At 42.2% G+C, this 14,286-nt stretch overlaps 1 protein-coding gene across 1 annotated transcript in view; it reads right to left on the bottom strand.

The window, feature by feature from the left end:
* FREM1 (FRAS1 related extracellular matrix 1) overlaps positions 1-14,286 on the bottom strand; it is a 137,104-nt gene that overhangs the window by 11,241 nt on the left and 111,577 nt on the right. The window contains exons 29-34 of the mRNA XM_049635133.1: positions 8,795-8,944; positions 6,811-7,049; positions 5,676-5,723; positions 5,231-5,395; positions 4,894-5,046; positions 4,369-4,484 (exon numbers count right to left, since the gene is read on the bottom strand). Of these exons, the coding sequence (XP_049491090.1) occupies positions 4,369-4,484; positions 4,894-5,046; positions 5,231-5,395; positions 5,676-5,723; positions 6,811-7,049; positions 8,795-8,944 (871 nt within the window). The remainder of the gene's footprint in view (positions 1-4,368; positions 4,485-4,893; positions 5,047-5,230; positions 5,396-5,675; positions 5,724-6,810; positions 7,050-8,794; positions 8,945-14,286) is intronic.

A 14,286-nucleotide genomic window follows, 5' to 3' on the forward strand; every position in this document is an offset into this window, starting at 1 on the left:
GCCTTTCCACTTTTGGGGTTTTTTTCTTTTTTTTTATGAAATTTATTGTCAAATTGGTTTCCATACGACACCCGGTACTCATCCCAAAAGGTGCCCTCCTCAATACCCACCACCCACCCTCCCCTCCCTCCCACCCCCCATCAACCCTCAGTTTATTCCCAGTTTTTAAGAGTCTCTTATGGTTTGCCTCCTTCCCTCTCTAACTCTTTTTTTTTTCCCTTCCCCTCCCCCATGGACTTCTGTTAAGTTTCTCAGGATCCACGTAAGAGTGAAAACATATGGGATCTGTCTTTCTCTGTATAACTTATTTCACTTAGCATAGCACTCTCCAGTTCCATCCACGTTGCTACAAAAGACCATATTTCACTCTTTCTCATTGCCAAATAGTATTCCATTGTATATATAAACCACATCTTCAATATCCATTTGTCATTTGATGCACATTTAGGCTCTTTCCATAATTTGGCTATTGTTGAAAGCACTGCTATAAACATTGGAGTACAAGTGCCCCTATGCATCAGCACTCCTGTATCCCTTGGGTAAATTCCTAGCAGTGCTACTGCTGGGTCATAGGGTAGGTCTATTTTTAATTTTTTGAGGAACCTCCACACTGTTTTCCAGAGTGGCTGCACCAATCTGCATTTCCAGTCTTTCCACTTTTTGTACTCACCATTAAAACCTAGCTGCAATGAGACGGATCAATGAAATAAAAAATATATATGTTGGGGGATTCATGTAGGTTAGTCACCATAAAGGTATCAGTGTTACCGTAAATTGCCATTATTTCAAAAGAAATGAGTTTTGACACCAAAAAGCTAGAAGATCATAATATCAGAGTAAAGAACAGTCCTTCTAAGTAAAAATACTTGGTGACCTTATGCCAACATTGATGGATGGATGGAAAGATGTCGCTCAATACACGTCCTTATTTTTCTCATAACGTGAAGGACCAGTTAAAGCTTCATTATAGGCCAGCGGAGTTACTTGCACTGCTATTTGAGTAACAGTGGAAAATAAACAATAAGGCTGCTTTCAAACTTGAGGTGTGGGGGTTCTTTTGCTTTTCATCTATATTTTACCAACAAATCCCCACGGCAGTTTGATCTTGATAACCCTGGCTGCAGCATAACTGTATTTCTGTACTTGCTTTCACTTTCATCAGGAAAGAAACCATATCCTTCCCTTCGTAGCATGTTGCAATCTTCTCATTGCTGATTCAGAGAGGTTCTGATTCCACACCAAAGCTTTTTCCTCAAGGTGGGGGGGTGGGGGGGAGAAAGACCTATGCCAGTCTTCCTACCCGAGCTTTCAAAGCATTAAGACAAACTTTAAATAAAAGTAAGACACCAGTTATTTGGATGACAGGATGTCATAACTCTTCCTAACATATAACATGATGGGAATATATGCATTTAAACAATAATTATTTATACGATTTTAAAAAATAGTTTAATTTATCTTATACCACCCACTCACCAACAGAAGCCTGAAAGCCACTGTTTAACCTCTATGGTACCCATACTTATACTTAAGACATGAAATACATTAGTGAAGAAAATGGTGGTTGACTTGACCAGTTTTTGTTTTTTTAACATTTATTTATTTTCGAGAGTGAGAGATAGAGTGAGAGCAGGGAAGGGGCAGAGAGAGAGGGAGACACAGAATCTGAAACAGGCTCCAGGCTCTGAGCTGTCAGCACAGAGCCAAATTCAGGACTTGAACTTGTGAACCATGAGATCATGACCTGAGCTCAAGTCGGATGCTTAACCGACTGAGCCACCCAAGCACCCCAATTTGACCAGTTTTTAAGTAGACTTTTAGGGGCACCTGGGTGGCTCAGTCAGTTGAATGTTCGACTTCAGCTCAGGTCATGATCTCACGGTTTGTAGGTTCAAAACCTGCGTGGGGCTCTGTGCTAACAGCTCAGAGCCTGGAGCCTGCTTCAGATTCTGTGTCTCCTTCTCTCTCTGCCCTGTCCCACTTGTGCTTTCTCTCTCTCTCTCTTTCTCTCTCAAAAATAAATAAATAAAAATTTAACAATTTTTTTAAAAAGAATGAGAAATTAAAAAAAATAAAAAATAGACTTTTAAAATATTTTATTAGCCTTTTAAAAACTAGTTATAACTTACATAGAATCAAATGCAGAAATGTTTAAGTATTCAATTCAATGAACTTTAACAGTTTTATTCAGGTAACAACCATCCAGAGCAAGACATAGAACATTTCCATCACTCTAGAATATTACCTCATGCTACTACCTCATGGTTTTTTAGTCACCCTACAATCCCTGCCAGAGATAACAGGTTTTTTTTTTATTTCTAACACCAACTAATAAATTAGTTTTTCCTATTCGTATCAAAAAATCATATATTTTCTACTCTTTTATGATGGGCTGCTTCCTCTCTACGTGTTTTTGAGATTTATCCACATGGTTGGAAGTTTTAGTTCATTCCATTTTATCGTTTATAAAATAAATGATCAAAAAAGAAAATTTATCTATTTCCTTGTTGATGGAGAAAACATAAACCACCCCTATAAATCAACTAAGCTAATTTTTTCAAGTAGGCTTCCCTGCTGGCACAGAGCCCAGTGCGGGGCCTGAACCCACGACCCTGAGATCAAGCGCTGAGCCCCCCAGGTGCCCCAGACCCGAACCATTATTATTATGGAAAAAGTTGCCATGACATTCTTGCGAATGCCCCCCCCCCTTTTTTTTTAGTATCTACTTTTATTTCTCTTGGGTAAATACCTAGGAGTAGAGACGTCAGGTCACAGGGTAAATGCGTGTAAACATAAGAAAGTGCCAGATGGTTCTACAAAGCGGTGGTACCATTTTACCATTCCACCAACACACGTGAGAATTCCATTGGCTCTGCACCATCTGACGTTGGCAGTCTTGGTGATTTTACAGTGGGTGTGAAATGGTATTTCACCATGGTTTTCATCTGCGTTTCCCTGACGTCTAATGGTGGTATATCTTTTCATGTACTTATTGACCAATTGTATATCTTTTCTTGTGAAGCCTCCAAGTCATTTGCTATGTTTTTAATCAGGTTGTCTTCTTGTTATTGATTTATAGGAATTGTCTGCGTTTTCTGGATTTGAGACCTAGGTAGATATACGATTTGAGATTGGCTTTCCCAAATGTGGTTTGCTCTTTCATTTTCTTTTTTTCTTTTTAATTTTTTTAAATCTTTATTTATTTTTGAGAGAGAGAGACAGAGTGTGAGCAGGGGAGGAGCAGAGAGTGAGGGAGACACAGAATCCGAAGCAGGCTCCAGGCCCTGAGCTGTCAGCACAGAGACTGATGCGGGGCTCGAACTCACGAGTGGTGAGATCATGACCTGAGCCGAAGTCGGTCGCTCAACCGACTGAGCCACCCAGGTGCCCCTGCTCTTTCATTTTCTTAATAGTGTTTTTATTTATTTATTTTTAAATCTTTTTTAATGTTTATTTTCAAGAGAGAGAGAGAGAGATTGTGTGTGTGTGTGTGTGTGTGTGTGTGTGTGTGTGTGTGAGGGAGGGGCAGAAAGAGAGACACAATCTGAAGCAGACTCCAGGCTCTGAGTTGTCAGCACAGAACCTGACGCGGGGCTCCAACTCACAGACCATGAGATCGTGACCTGAGCCGACATTGGATGCTTAACCGAGTGACCCATCCAGGTGCCCCTCTTAATAGTGTTTTTAGAGGAGCATAATTTTTTGAATTTGATGAAGTGCAAAATCTGACTGTTATTCACCAGAGACTTCTCTAGTCTCAGTTTCCAGTGGTTGGGGCATATTAGCCGAATAATATCCAGGTAGACGAAAAGGGGGGGTCAGGGATAGGCACATATGCATTTTTAAAGTCTTTCTGGAATAGATAAATTTTGTTGTCATTATTTGACCACAAGTCATCTTGTGTCCCATTGCCCACGGACCCCACTGACCCTTTGTCCAACTTGTCTGGCTTCACAATCATCAATGTCTCTTGCATTGTCATAGATCTGATCCTTTCATTTCCATGTATTTTCAAATTCGTGGGCAGGAATCCTTACTTAATACTACTAATAATAAAATGATAGAAACTACAATGCTGTGGACTCAGAAAAGCTCCTTCTGACTTTCTCCAAAAGATCAAGAAAAGCCAAAAACTAGAACTTCGGCAACGGCACATTTTTCACATAAAAGCGGTAAGTCAAAATACATTATCAAGGTCAATCTCAAATCCATCCTGAACTACAGAACTCTCCTGGGGTTCCTAAAACAAAACCAAGTAGATATCAGACACTCGACGCTTGAATGAAAGAAGCGACCCCGAAGTTGCATGAGAAAAAAGAGAAATGGTATGAAAGAAAACATTAATTAACAGGAAATAGGGTTTCTTACTGTTCTTGGCAAGCTCGGGCTGCTGTGTCCCAGGTGCCTTTGTGTTCCGTGATCACGGAGTGGCAGTAGCCTGAGTGACGGTGCCACCCAGCTGGGCAGGATCCACCTTCCACCTCCTGAAATACAGTTGTCCATGCTGACATGATAACAGTCTTTAAAATCTACAGCCTGCTCTCCGCACAAAGAATCTATGAGTCCCCTATCTTGAACAGAGTCATTTTGTCACCAGAAAGGAGGTCGGCCCTTATCCCAATTCTCCACCTGGAGAGATGTGATGGCTCTCTACAGAAAACACCACTGAAGTCCTCACTGTTTCGATTTTACACCCTTGACATTCTGACGATTAAACGACACGAGTAAACACCTTCTTCAATTGCATCGATTACCTAATGTGCTTTGTGATTTGTAAAACACCACCTGGGCCCTATTTTCCTCTTCACCTTCCAAGTGTGACAAGGGCAGGTGGACGAAGCGTCAGATCACTTGCTATCAGCTTATCACAGAGCATACGGCCAGCAAAGCTACTTTGCTGTTCATCCCAGGTCCCACCTCGGTTTGGGGGCTCCACACTCTCCAGGTAATCCCATCACACTTGTACAGCTTTCGGAGGCTTTCTTGGAAGTGGAAGAGTCCCTTTAATTCCAGTGTGCAGTTCTTTGGAAATGAGGGCAACCGGGCCTGTGGGAAGGAGAGGTGATGTAGACTTGACTTCATGTAAGCTAAGCACACACCCACCTTCTTTAGGTTTTCATTTGTTAGGTAGCATTGGTGTTGAGCAATCAGTCCCCAAGCTAGAAGGCAGTTTTATGGCCCAGCAAACAGCTGGCTCTCAGGTGAATAGGAAGTAAAAAGATTTTCCTACCTGTCTGGAGAAGTGCGAGCCAGTTGTGGATTCCACCTTATCTGCCTGAGGCAGTTCTGCCCCTTGGCTTGTCTCCTGTGGCTGATTAATACTGGATATGTTGGCCTTCCTTTTGCGAGATGGGGAACTATCGTCCTGTAGTTGCAGGGAAACCATTCCATGATACTTGAGGAAATCAGAAAGCAACAATGAAGAAAATATGAACACCCAGGTAGCAAACAAAAACTTTTGTCGGGAAAATGAGCAACTCAAAATTTGGATTAAAGCAAAAAAGATAAAAGTTTGTGGTGTTTGTTTTTTTTCTTTCCTGGCCATCCAAGCCTCTGAAACAAATTTCAAAACAGGCTTTTAAGAGAAATACATAAATGCAGAAGAAAATGATTTCGCTAAATGTTTTGCATCCATAAATACAAGAAATTTAGTAATTCTCTCAAACTGTGCTTACATTATAGATGATGTCTGTTCCATTTCTATAAACAGAGGATGGAAGAACCTGAAATCAATAAAGTACAAAATATGAATAAACTTGGCTTGAAAAATAACTAGCACTGGGGTAAAACCCTTTCAGTAAGATCTTGTTAGTGTCTAAAAATTTTTAAAACATATGTTTCCTAAGGGGCGCCTGGGTGGCTCAGTCGGTTAAGTGTCCGACTTTGGCTCAGGTCATGATCTTGCAGTCCGTGAGTTCGAGCCCCGCATCGGGCTCTCTCTCTCTCCCTCAAAAAATAAATAAACATTAAAAAAAGAAGAAGAAGAAGAAGAAAGAAACAAAACTCGTATGTTTCTTAAGACTTTCCATACCCAGGGGCTCCTGAGTGGCTCAGTTGGTTAAGCGCTGACTTCAGCTTAGGTCATGATCTTGTGGTTTGAGTTTGAGCCCCACATGGGGCTCTCTGATGTCAGTGGAGAGCCTCTTCCTCTCTCTCTGTCCCTCCCCCCCCACATTCTCTCTCTCTCTCTCTCAAAAATAAATAAACATTAAAAAAAAAAAAAACTTTCCATGATCAAATCATTAGAGTTTTTAAAATCACTGGACCTATTCACAACTTATCAGTGTTGATTCGGACATTCATAGCTTCAGTTATCGAGAAAAGACATCCTTACTTTGGTGATATGTCAATAGTACCCAGCGGTCTAAGAAAACACACACACACACACACACACACACACACACACACACACACACAGGAATGCACATACACTCATGAGTGTTTGCCTGATTATAATTCTGGGCTAATAAGGTCAACATCACAGTTTCCACACCCGAGTAGATCACATAATCTCGTTCTGTTCCAGGGTCACTGGTCATTCCCTATCTGTTTTGATCACAAAAGGAACCAAAGCAGAAACCATATGGATGAATCAGCATATCCATCACCTCAAGTAGTACCATGAAGGAAGTGTGGCAGCATTCTGATATCTGTATACAAAAGACACTGCCTGATTGGGCACAGAACCATGGCTCCCACTCATTATGAGAAGCAAACAGCTTCTGCAGCGTTGGGGAACGCTCATTAGTATTTTTTGATTCTTTCACAATGTACTCCACACGTCACATCCCCGAAGCTCCCTATCCTTACTGTTTTGCCTTTCCCTTGGGTCCTCAGCTTCATACGAGAAAGATCTGTGGAAGCAAAGCCCTGGAGAGTGTCTCCCCTGGTGACTGCTGGCCGCTTGGAAGATGGAAGGGGTCTTCTTTCCAGATGAAAGGAACCAGAAGAGGCGGGTGAGGAAGACCCTGGGGACAGTGGGCGCCAAAGGCCCTTCTCCCACGCACTGTGCTTGTTTGGGTTGAAGGAATATGAAGGATAGCACTGTCCTGGAGGCATGAAAGATGGCAGGTCAGTTCATTGTACACAAACAGATAAGTGATCACGTCGACACAGCCCCCGGGGCAGCTTGTCATTGAACTGAGATGGATGGTGTTCCCACCAGATGTTGCCTTTTTGCCATTTGCCAGAAACTCCTCTACTCTTCATCAGTTTCCGTGCAGGAGAGCCGTGCCCTTCTGCACATCTACAGGGCGATTATAAAGTCAGGACGATGATTTCACAAACCACAAATGGAAACCATTGTCATGATTTTATAATCATGCCACATACTTGAGAAACGGCCTCACTTCGTGTTCCAGCATTCCTCAATAGATCAGGTTTATTTCAGTGACCAAGCATCACTCCGTAAACACTTCCAAGGGCTCATCCTTTCCCCAGTCTCCTAGAGGTAGAAACTGGAACTGTTGGAAAAGTGCAATCAAGTAACAGTTCTAAAAATTAGCACTCAGGGGCACCTGGTGGCTCAGTCGGTTGAGCGTCCGACTTCAGCTTGGGTCACGATAGCATGGTTCGTGAGTTCAAGTCCTGCGTTGGGCTTTGTGCTGACAGCTCAGAGCCCGGAACCTGCTTCAGATTCTGTGATTCCCTCTCTCTCTGCCCCCCTCCCGCTCATGCTCTCTCTCTCTCTCTCAAAAAGAAAATAAACATTAAAAAATTTTAAAAATAATACAATAAATAAAAATGAGCATTCAACTGTCACGGAACAAATATCCAATAAACCTTACTGGAGCTACTTCTATGGGAAACATTCCCAATAAGTATGACAAAAACCTAAACCCCGAACCCTCATGTGGATATTTTATACTTCATGTCTAAAGCCTGGAGTTCACGTATTGTATGTACTTCCTGTGAACAGAAAATTCTATTGAAAAACAAGTGAATTTGGCAATAAAGATGGTGGGAAAAGATGTTGTGGAAACATGAGTATTATAAAGGGAAGAGGATAATGTCTGTATTTTATTATAGGATGAGAAAGAACAGGAGAGAGTGGATTTCAGGTAAGGAAAACATACCATGGGGCATGACAGGTGTAAAATCAGGGGTCTAAGTCTGTGCATGGTAACTAGACACTTGTCAAATGCTAAATAGACACGTAAGTAGAAAGGGTTTGGCAGGAAGAAAAAAATCAGAGCAGCAAGGACTGTGCTTGGTCTTTATTTTATTTAGCTCACAGGTCGTTCTTTTGCATATACTATCCAGGACCTATTTTGGCTCTGCACTCCAAGGTTATTCATTAATATTCTCCAGCTGCTCCTGAATCCCCTAGCCAGCTGCATCTTTCACGTCTATTTTTCTCCAATTCCTTCCTCTCTTAGAATTTTCCTGGTCACACTACAGTGGGGGCTCAGATTTTAGGCATTAAGAGCTCTCTTCCACAGAGGAAGATAATTACAGCCCTACAAACTCTGGGGGAAAATAATTGTCGATAGATTCTCACCAACATTGTTTCCCCCTCCGTGAGAACAACAAACGGGTAGGAGAAAAAAAAAAAAACAACACAACAACTACGGCACTGACTTGTTGCCTTTCTCAAACGAGAGTTCTTAGCAGGACGAAAACCACATGAAGCAGAAAAGCAGAATAAAGGGCCTGCAACACGACCGAGGTTGCTTTCTTGACAAGAAATTAAGCATTCTGATTTGAAGGCGTTATCAGGCACACTGGCTGTTGAAAGCCAGCAGCCAGAGCGCCAGGACCGCTCCTGATTTCGAGATGAGGATCAAAAGAATACCTCCTTTTGAGTCCAAAATTTTCACTGCCGCTTTTGTCTTTATGCCAAGAACTGCATTCACGGGGGAGTTGAGAATTACTTCAAAGACCTCATCATCTTCCTCTAATCCGTCATAGGTAATTGCTATATTCCACATCTTAGTTGACATTCCTACAAGAAGTAAACATTTTAATTACTCTTTAATTGCTATTTCAATCACCTAGGTGTCAGAGAAATATATTAATTAACATGTCTACAGCGAGGCTGCAGTAGCCCGAGTGAGCTATTGTACTGCTCCCGACACATTGAGGTCCTGCTGTTCTCCCAAATAATATTGAAAGACCGCATTTGTTCCTGGACAATGATGATTCCGTTTCAATGCAAACACTGTAACAAAAAAAGTGAGCCGCATTAGGCAAGGGATGAACAACAACAACAAAAAAAAATGGTTAGTCGATGAGATCCAAGGCTTATTCCACCCACCCCCCCCCCCCCCCCCCCCCGTCCTGCCCCTTCTCTTCTTAGAAATAAACAAGTACTGCAATCTTAAAACCTTAATAGTTCCAAAAATCTTAAGAGGTTGGTACAGGCAGTTAAAAGTGATTATTGGATGGTACTTCACACTATTCATGGAACCCTTGAAATGATTGATTTCTGAAGACAGCTGCCTCTATCGGCTGTTCCACTTCCTGAGGTCCTTCTAGCCCACAAATGCTTTTTCTAATGATGTAATACTCAGTATTTGATATCCTCCTAGAGAGTATTTATGGGCTGGGGGTTTTAGAAATAGAGCCAATGTTGTTGTTGTTGTTGTTGTTGTTGTTGTTGTTTTCCCTTTCTGTCTGCCTCTGCTCATGGAGGGAGTTACAATCAAGCTCGGTTCACAGTAACTTTGTGAACTTAATCCCAAACAGTTTGGAACTTACAAACATATCCCCAGCCATTCTGTCACCGCTAAGGTGGGATGCAAAGGAGCCCCAGAAACACGAAATACGAAAGCTGGAAGAATCTTGTGAGACTGTCTAATCCTGACCAGTTTCCATGGCATGGATTACAGGGTCTCCCCCTTTAGTTTATTTAGAAGAAAAAATGGTGGGAGGAGTTAAAAAAAAAAAAAAAAGTACTGTTCGGTAGGGAAAGGAGGCTAAAGGTTGAGGGGAAAAAAAGAAAACAAATTTATGGTTTAACCTTCCAGGACTAAGTTTTGAAAACTTGACTCTGTGGCATTTACTCATTGGCTACGTGAGGACTCTTATTCCCATAAACCCATCTATATAAGCAGTCAAACTTTTTTTTTTCCTAGCCTTCTCTTCCGAAAATCTGGATTCTTGTCTTCCTGTAGATTGTCTGCTGCAGATTTATGCCTCTCGTTTGGTCCATCTATATGACAGTCACCTGTTTGAAGGTCGTGTCACCTACAGATTTAAGGATCTAATCAAAGTTTCTTCAATCCCCCAGCAGAATTCAATGGAAAGAGGAAACTGTTCACCCATCCTACTCTTGGCTGCCCTTAGAGGGGGGAAAGAATTAAGTGTATTTGAAATAATTTTATTAAAAAAAAAAAACCCAAGCTGACAGCCAATTTCAGTTTTCCATACGAACTGATTCATAAATCAATTACTTTCGCGATCTTTGCAAAAACAGAAGTTGAAACACCTAACATAAAATACTATATAATTCCCACCTCATGGACGGATTAAATCAACCTATACATATACATTTTTGTCTCTATCGTGTACTTACCTTTGCTTTAGCTGCTATGGAGAATACCAGAGGTACAACATCGGCAAGCCCTGACATAAAGGATTAAAATCTCTTTGAAGAGACAAGATGTAAATGTCAGAAAAGTCCACTGTTCAAGGCTACGTATGATTAGCCGCCAAAAGATACAGGATGGATGGTAAATACTAAATGCACGTGGGCTCCAGAGTTGGTAGGCTTGGGAGGGAGGAAGTGGGAAAACAGCGCAAGCAAAGGCAGGAAGGTAGCAAAGGCCTTGAACAGGGAAGGCTGAGCAAATTAGCTGGCTGGAAGGGAGGTCACACCAGGCACTAGGAGGTAGGAGGGCAGCAACGGTGGGATGTAGCCAGAAGGCAGAGAGCCCTGGACACCAGGTGGCTGGATTCAGACTTTCAGCCATAGGCAACAGGGAAGGCCCTTGAAAATGAATGTCTTAGAAAAATGAATCTGAGTGTTACGCAAAAAGATTTAGGAGCCCAGGAAGGCGGGCAAAGAGGCTAGAAGTGGGGAGACCACAGAGGCAGCCGTTGTAATAAACCTGGCATGAAGGGATAAGAGACCAGACAGTGAAGAGAGTATATTAATACTAAGAATGTTAATATTCAAAGAACTGTTTTGACTCTCAAAACCCCAAAAGTCAAGCATTATCCAAATAAAAGTCCAATAACAACAACAAAGAATTCCAAGTCCCAACCAATTGCCTCTTATTTGAAGAATCATGTTTTAAAAACATTATAGTACCTCTTTTACCTTCCCCCCCCCCCCCCCCCCAAACCCCCTTAACATTGTTCTATGACCTTATGGAGTAGAACCAGATGGTTAGAGAAAATCTATTCCAAATTTCATTTAAGTACTTTCTGATTGGTTTGCTTGCATTTCAGTTTTGTTTCTATGCCTACCAGGTGTGCACATAGAACCAACTTTTCTAGGTTAACGAGATTGGAAGTAAGAACTTTCTGGGTTTTTCTTTTTCTTTCCTCTCCCATTTTCAAGGTGCAAAGTAGTTGTTAAATCACTGAGATTATAAGCAATTTCAGAAGGCTTGAACCGGCCTCCTGTTCCCATAAAACAAAAGGCGTTGAAGAAAAGGTGTCATTTTATGCAGACACACACTTTACAGAGTAGGTCCATTACTGGATACTTGCCTGCAAAGCGGATTTTACGATGGAAAGACATTTGCTCAATGTTTTTTAGTAAATGCCATGTTAGAGCTCTGTTCCTTTGGAAAACATTTTGACTCTTAGGAATGACTTAGTCGTTCAATTAGGAAAGCAGCAAACCTTTCAAGAACACATACTTGAAAGGACAATAATCTTTTCCTTAAGAGTATTTACACTTCTAATCAAGATCAGCCACAATAGCTGAATGCTAAATCAGCAGAATTAGCTTTGGGTTCAGTACAATGGCAGCAAGGCATAGCTCACCAGTCTCAACAAGGACCCCGTTTCTCTCCACCCCCTCCTAAAAATTCTCAAACCTTCCAATAGCCCACCAATTTTGATTTCTCGCTCTGTTTCTTCGCCCTTCATAGAGGCTGCTGTTTTTAAGCAAATAAGCAGATTGCTTTGGGCATGGGGGTGGGGCATGGGGGTGGGGAATGGGGATGGGGACAACCAGACCCAGAAGAGGCAAGGATTAACAATATGGGAGTGGGGGAGCCTGGGTGGCTCATTCGGTTGTGCACCTGACCTCAGCTCAGGCCATGATCTCACCGCTCGTGAGTTCGAGCCCCACATCAGGCTCTGTGCTGACAGCTCAGAGCCGGGAGCCTGCTTCAGATTCTGTGTCTCCCTCTCCCTCTGTCCTTCCCCTGTTCACACTCTGTCTCTCTCTCAAAATAAACATTAAAAAAAATTAAAGAAAAAACCAATATGGGAGTATATAAACATTTCTAGGACCTGTGAACATAGGGAGCTTTGAAATTGTTCTAAAGCAAGCCTTCAATTTATGAAACCATTTCTGGCTAATAAATTCTAAAACAATGAACGGGCAAAGATTGTTTCTTTCTAACTTACAAGACTTTTTTTCTTAAAATGTCTAAATAATCCCCAAATAATTGACCAGTTAGATGCTCCAGAAGTCTAGTATCTACTCACAAAAGCATGTAAACTCTTCTAGACAAATCAGTATTTGTCTTATCCAGTGGAACCTCTGAAAGTTTCCCCTAAACGTGATACTTTTTAGTTCCTATCAATCCCAACAGAGTACCTGGCAAGGCTGCTCAAACTCTACTAAAAGCCAGAATCACTCCAGATCTCAAGACAAACGGACCTCAAATAATAAAGATGACATATAACAACGACTCTTGGTTCTCAAAAAGTGGAAAAGTTGTAGGGGTGCCTGGGTAGCTCATTGGGTTAAGTATCCCATTCTTGATTTTGGCTCAGGTCATGATCCTAGAGTTGTAGGATCAAGTCCCAGGCTCGAGAGTAGAGCCTGCTTGAGATTCTCTCTCTCCCTCTCTGCCACCTGCCGCCCCCCCGCCCCCACACTTTTTTTTCTCTCTCTCTCAAAATAAATAAATAAATCTTTTTTTTTTTTAAGTGGAAAGGCTGGAACTGCCTTAACATGAAGTACAAAACGGGAATACACAGAGCAATTGCCCCAAATCCTTTCATCTTAGGGTTGACCAGAACCTAAGAGCCTGTGGCCACCTGTGGGTAAACATCAGATACATAATGGAAACAGCTCTTCTACAAAGTAGGTCACTTGAAGAACAAACTCACGCAAGTCAAACTTAAATATCACACGAAGGAGGCCAACGCGATATCTGGGTTGTTTCATGTCAAATTTAAGGTTCATTGCTATAGGTTGAGTTGGGTCACTCAAAATCTGTATGTTGAAATCCTAATTCCTAGTACTTCAGAATGTGACCTTATTTGGAAAAAAGCTCATTACAGATGTAACTGTCAAGATAAAGTCACACTAGAGTGGGCCTCTAATCCATTGTGATTGATTTCCCTATAAAGAGGGGAAATTTGGACACAGACACATACACGAGGACGCCATGTTGGGGACAAGGGCAGAGATTGGTGTGGATTCCGCAGAAGCCAAGGAATGCCAATGACCAGCAAGTCACCAGAGCGTGGAAGACAGGCATGGGGCAGATTCTCTCTCACAGCCCCCAGAAGGAATCAACCCCACTGACAACTTGCTCTTGAACTTATAGCCTCCAGAACTGTGAGAAAATAAATTTCTGTTTTTAAGTTACCATGTTTGTGATACTTAGTAAGGGCAGCCTTAGCAAACTAGTCACAAACCATCATGCTACTTGTGGTGAACTGCAGAAAGGCATTTCTTTTCTATGTTTACTATTAAGGTTGTCAGTTCTGGAGCAGGGATGATATTCAGGCCATTTTGTTCTGCCTTTGCTTGAAACAGTATGTGTCAGTGGCAAGATAATGGCAAGGGTCTTGACTTGGTGGAATGTTCTCGGAGGGCAGAACACCTCCTCTGCAGGAGAGCACCAAGCCACGAGCCCTGGCTGCTTCTCAAGGCCCTTTCCATTTGCCCCTGGACAGGTGATGCATGCCCATCCCAGACGAGAGGGAGAGAGAACCATGCGGTGCAGTGAAGGAGAGTTACCCGCCCCTTCTACAGAGGCCAGGGAAGGAAGGTGTTGGTCCAGCTTTAGTGCTTTAGGCACAGCTCACCCTGAAGTCCCCTTCTCCTTCTTCTCCTACTTGCTCAGAATATCACCTCCTCTGGGAAGTCTTCCAGGATTCCCCTCAACCAGAACAATGGCTCCTCCTTTGGGTCCCAGTGTACTGTCA

The sequence above is a fragment of the Panthera uncia genome, chromosome D4 (genome assembly GCF_023721935.1).
Source record: "Panthera uncia isolate 11264 chromosome D4, Puncia_PCG_1.0, whole genome shotgun sequence".
Classification (NCBI taxonomy): domain Eukaryota; kingdom Metazoa; phylum Chordata; class Mammalia; order Carnivora; family Felidae; genus Panthera; species Panthera uncia.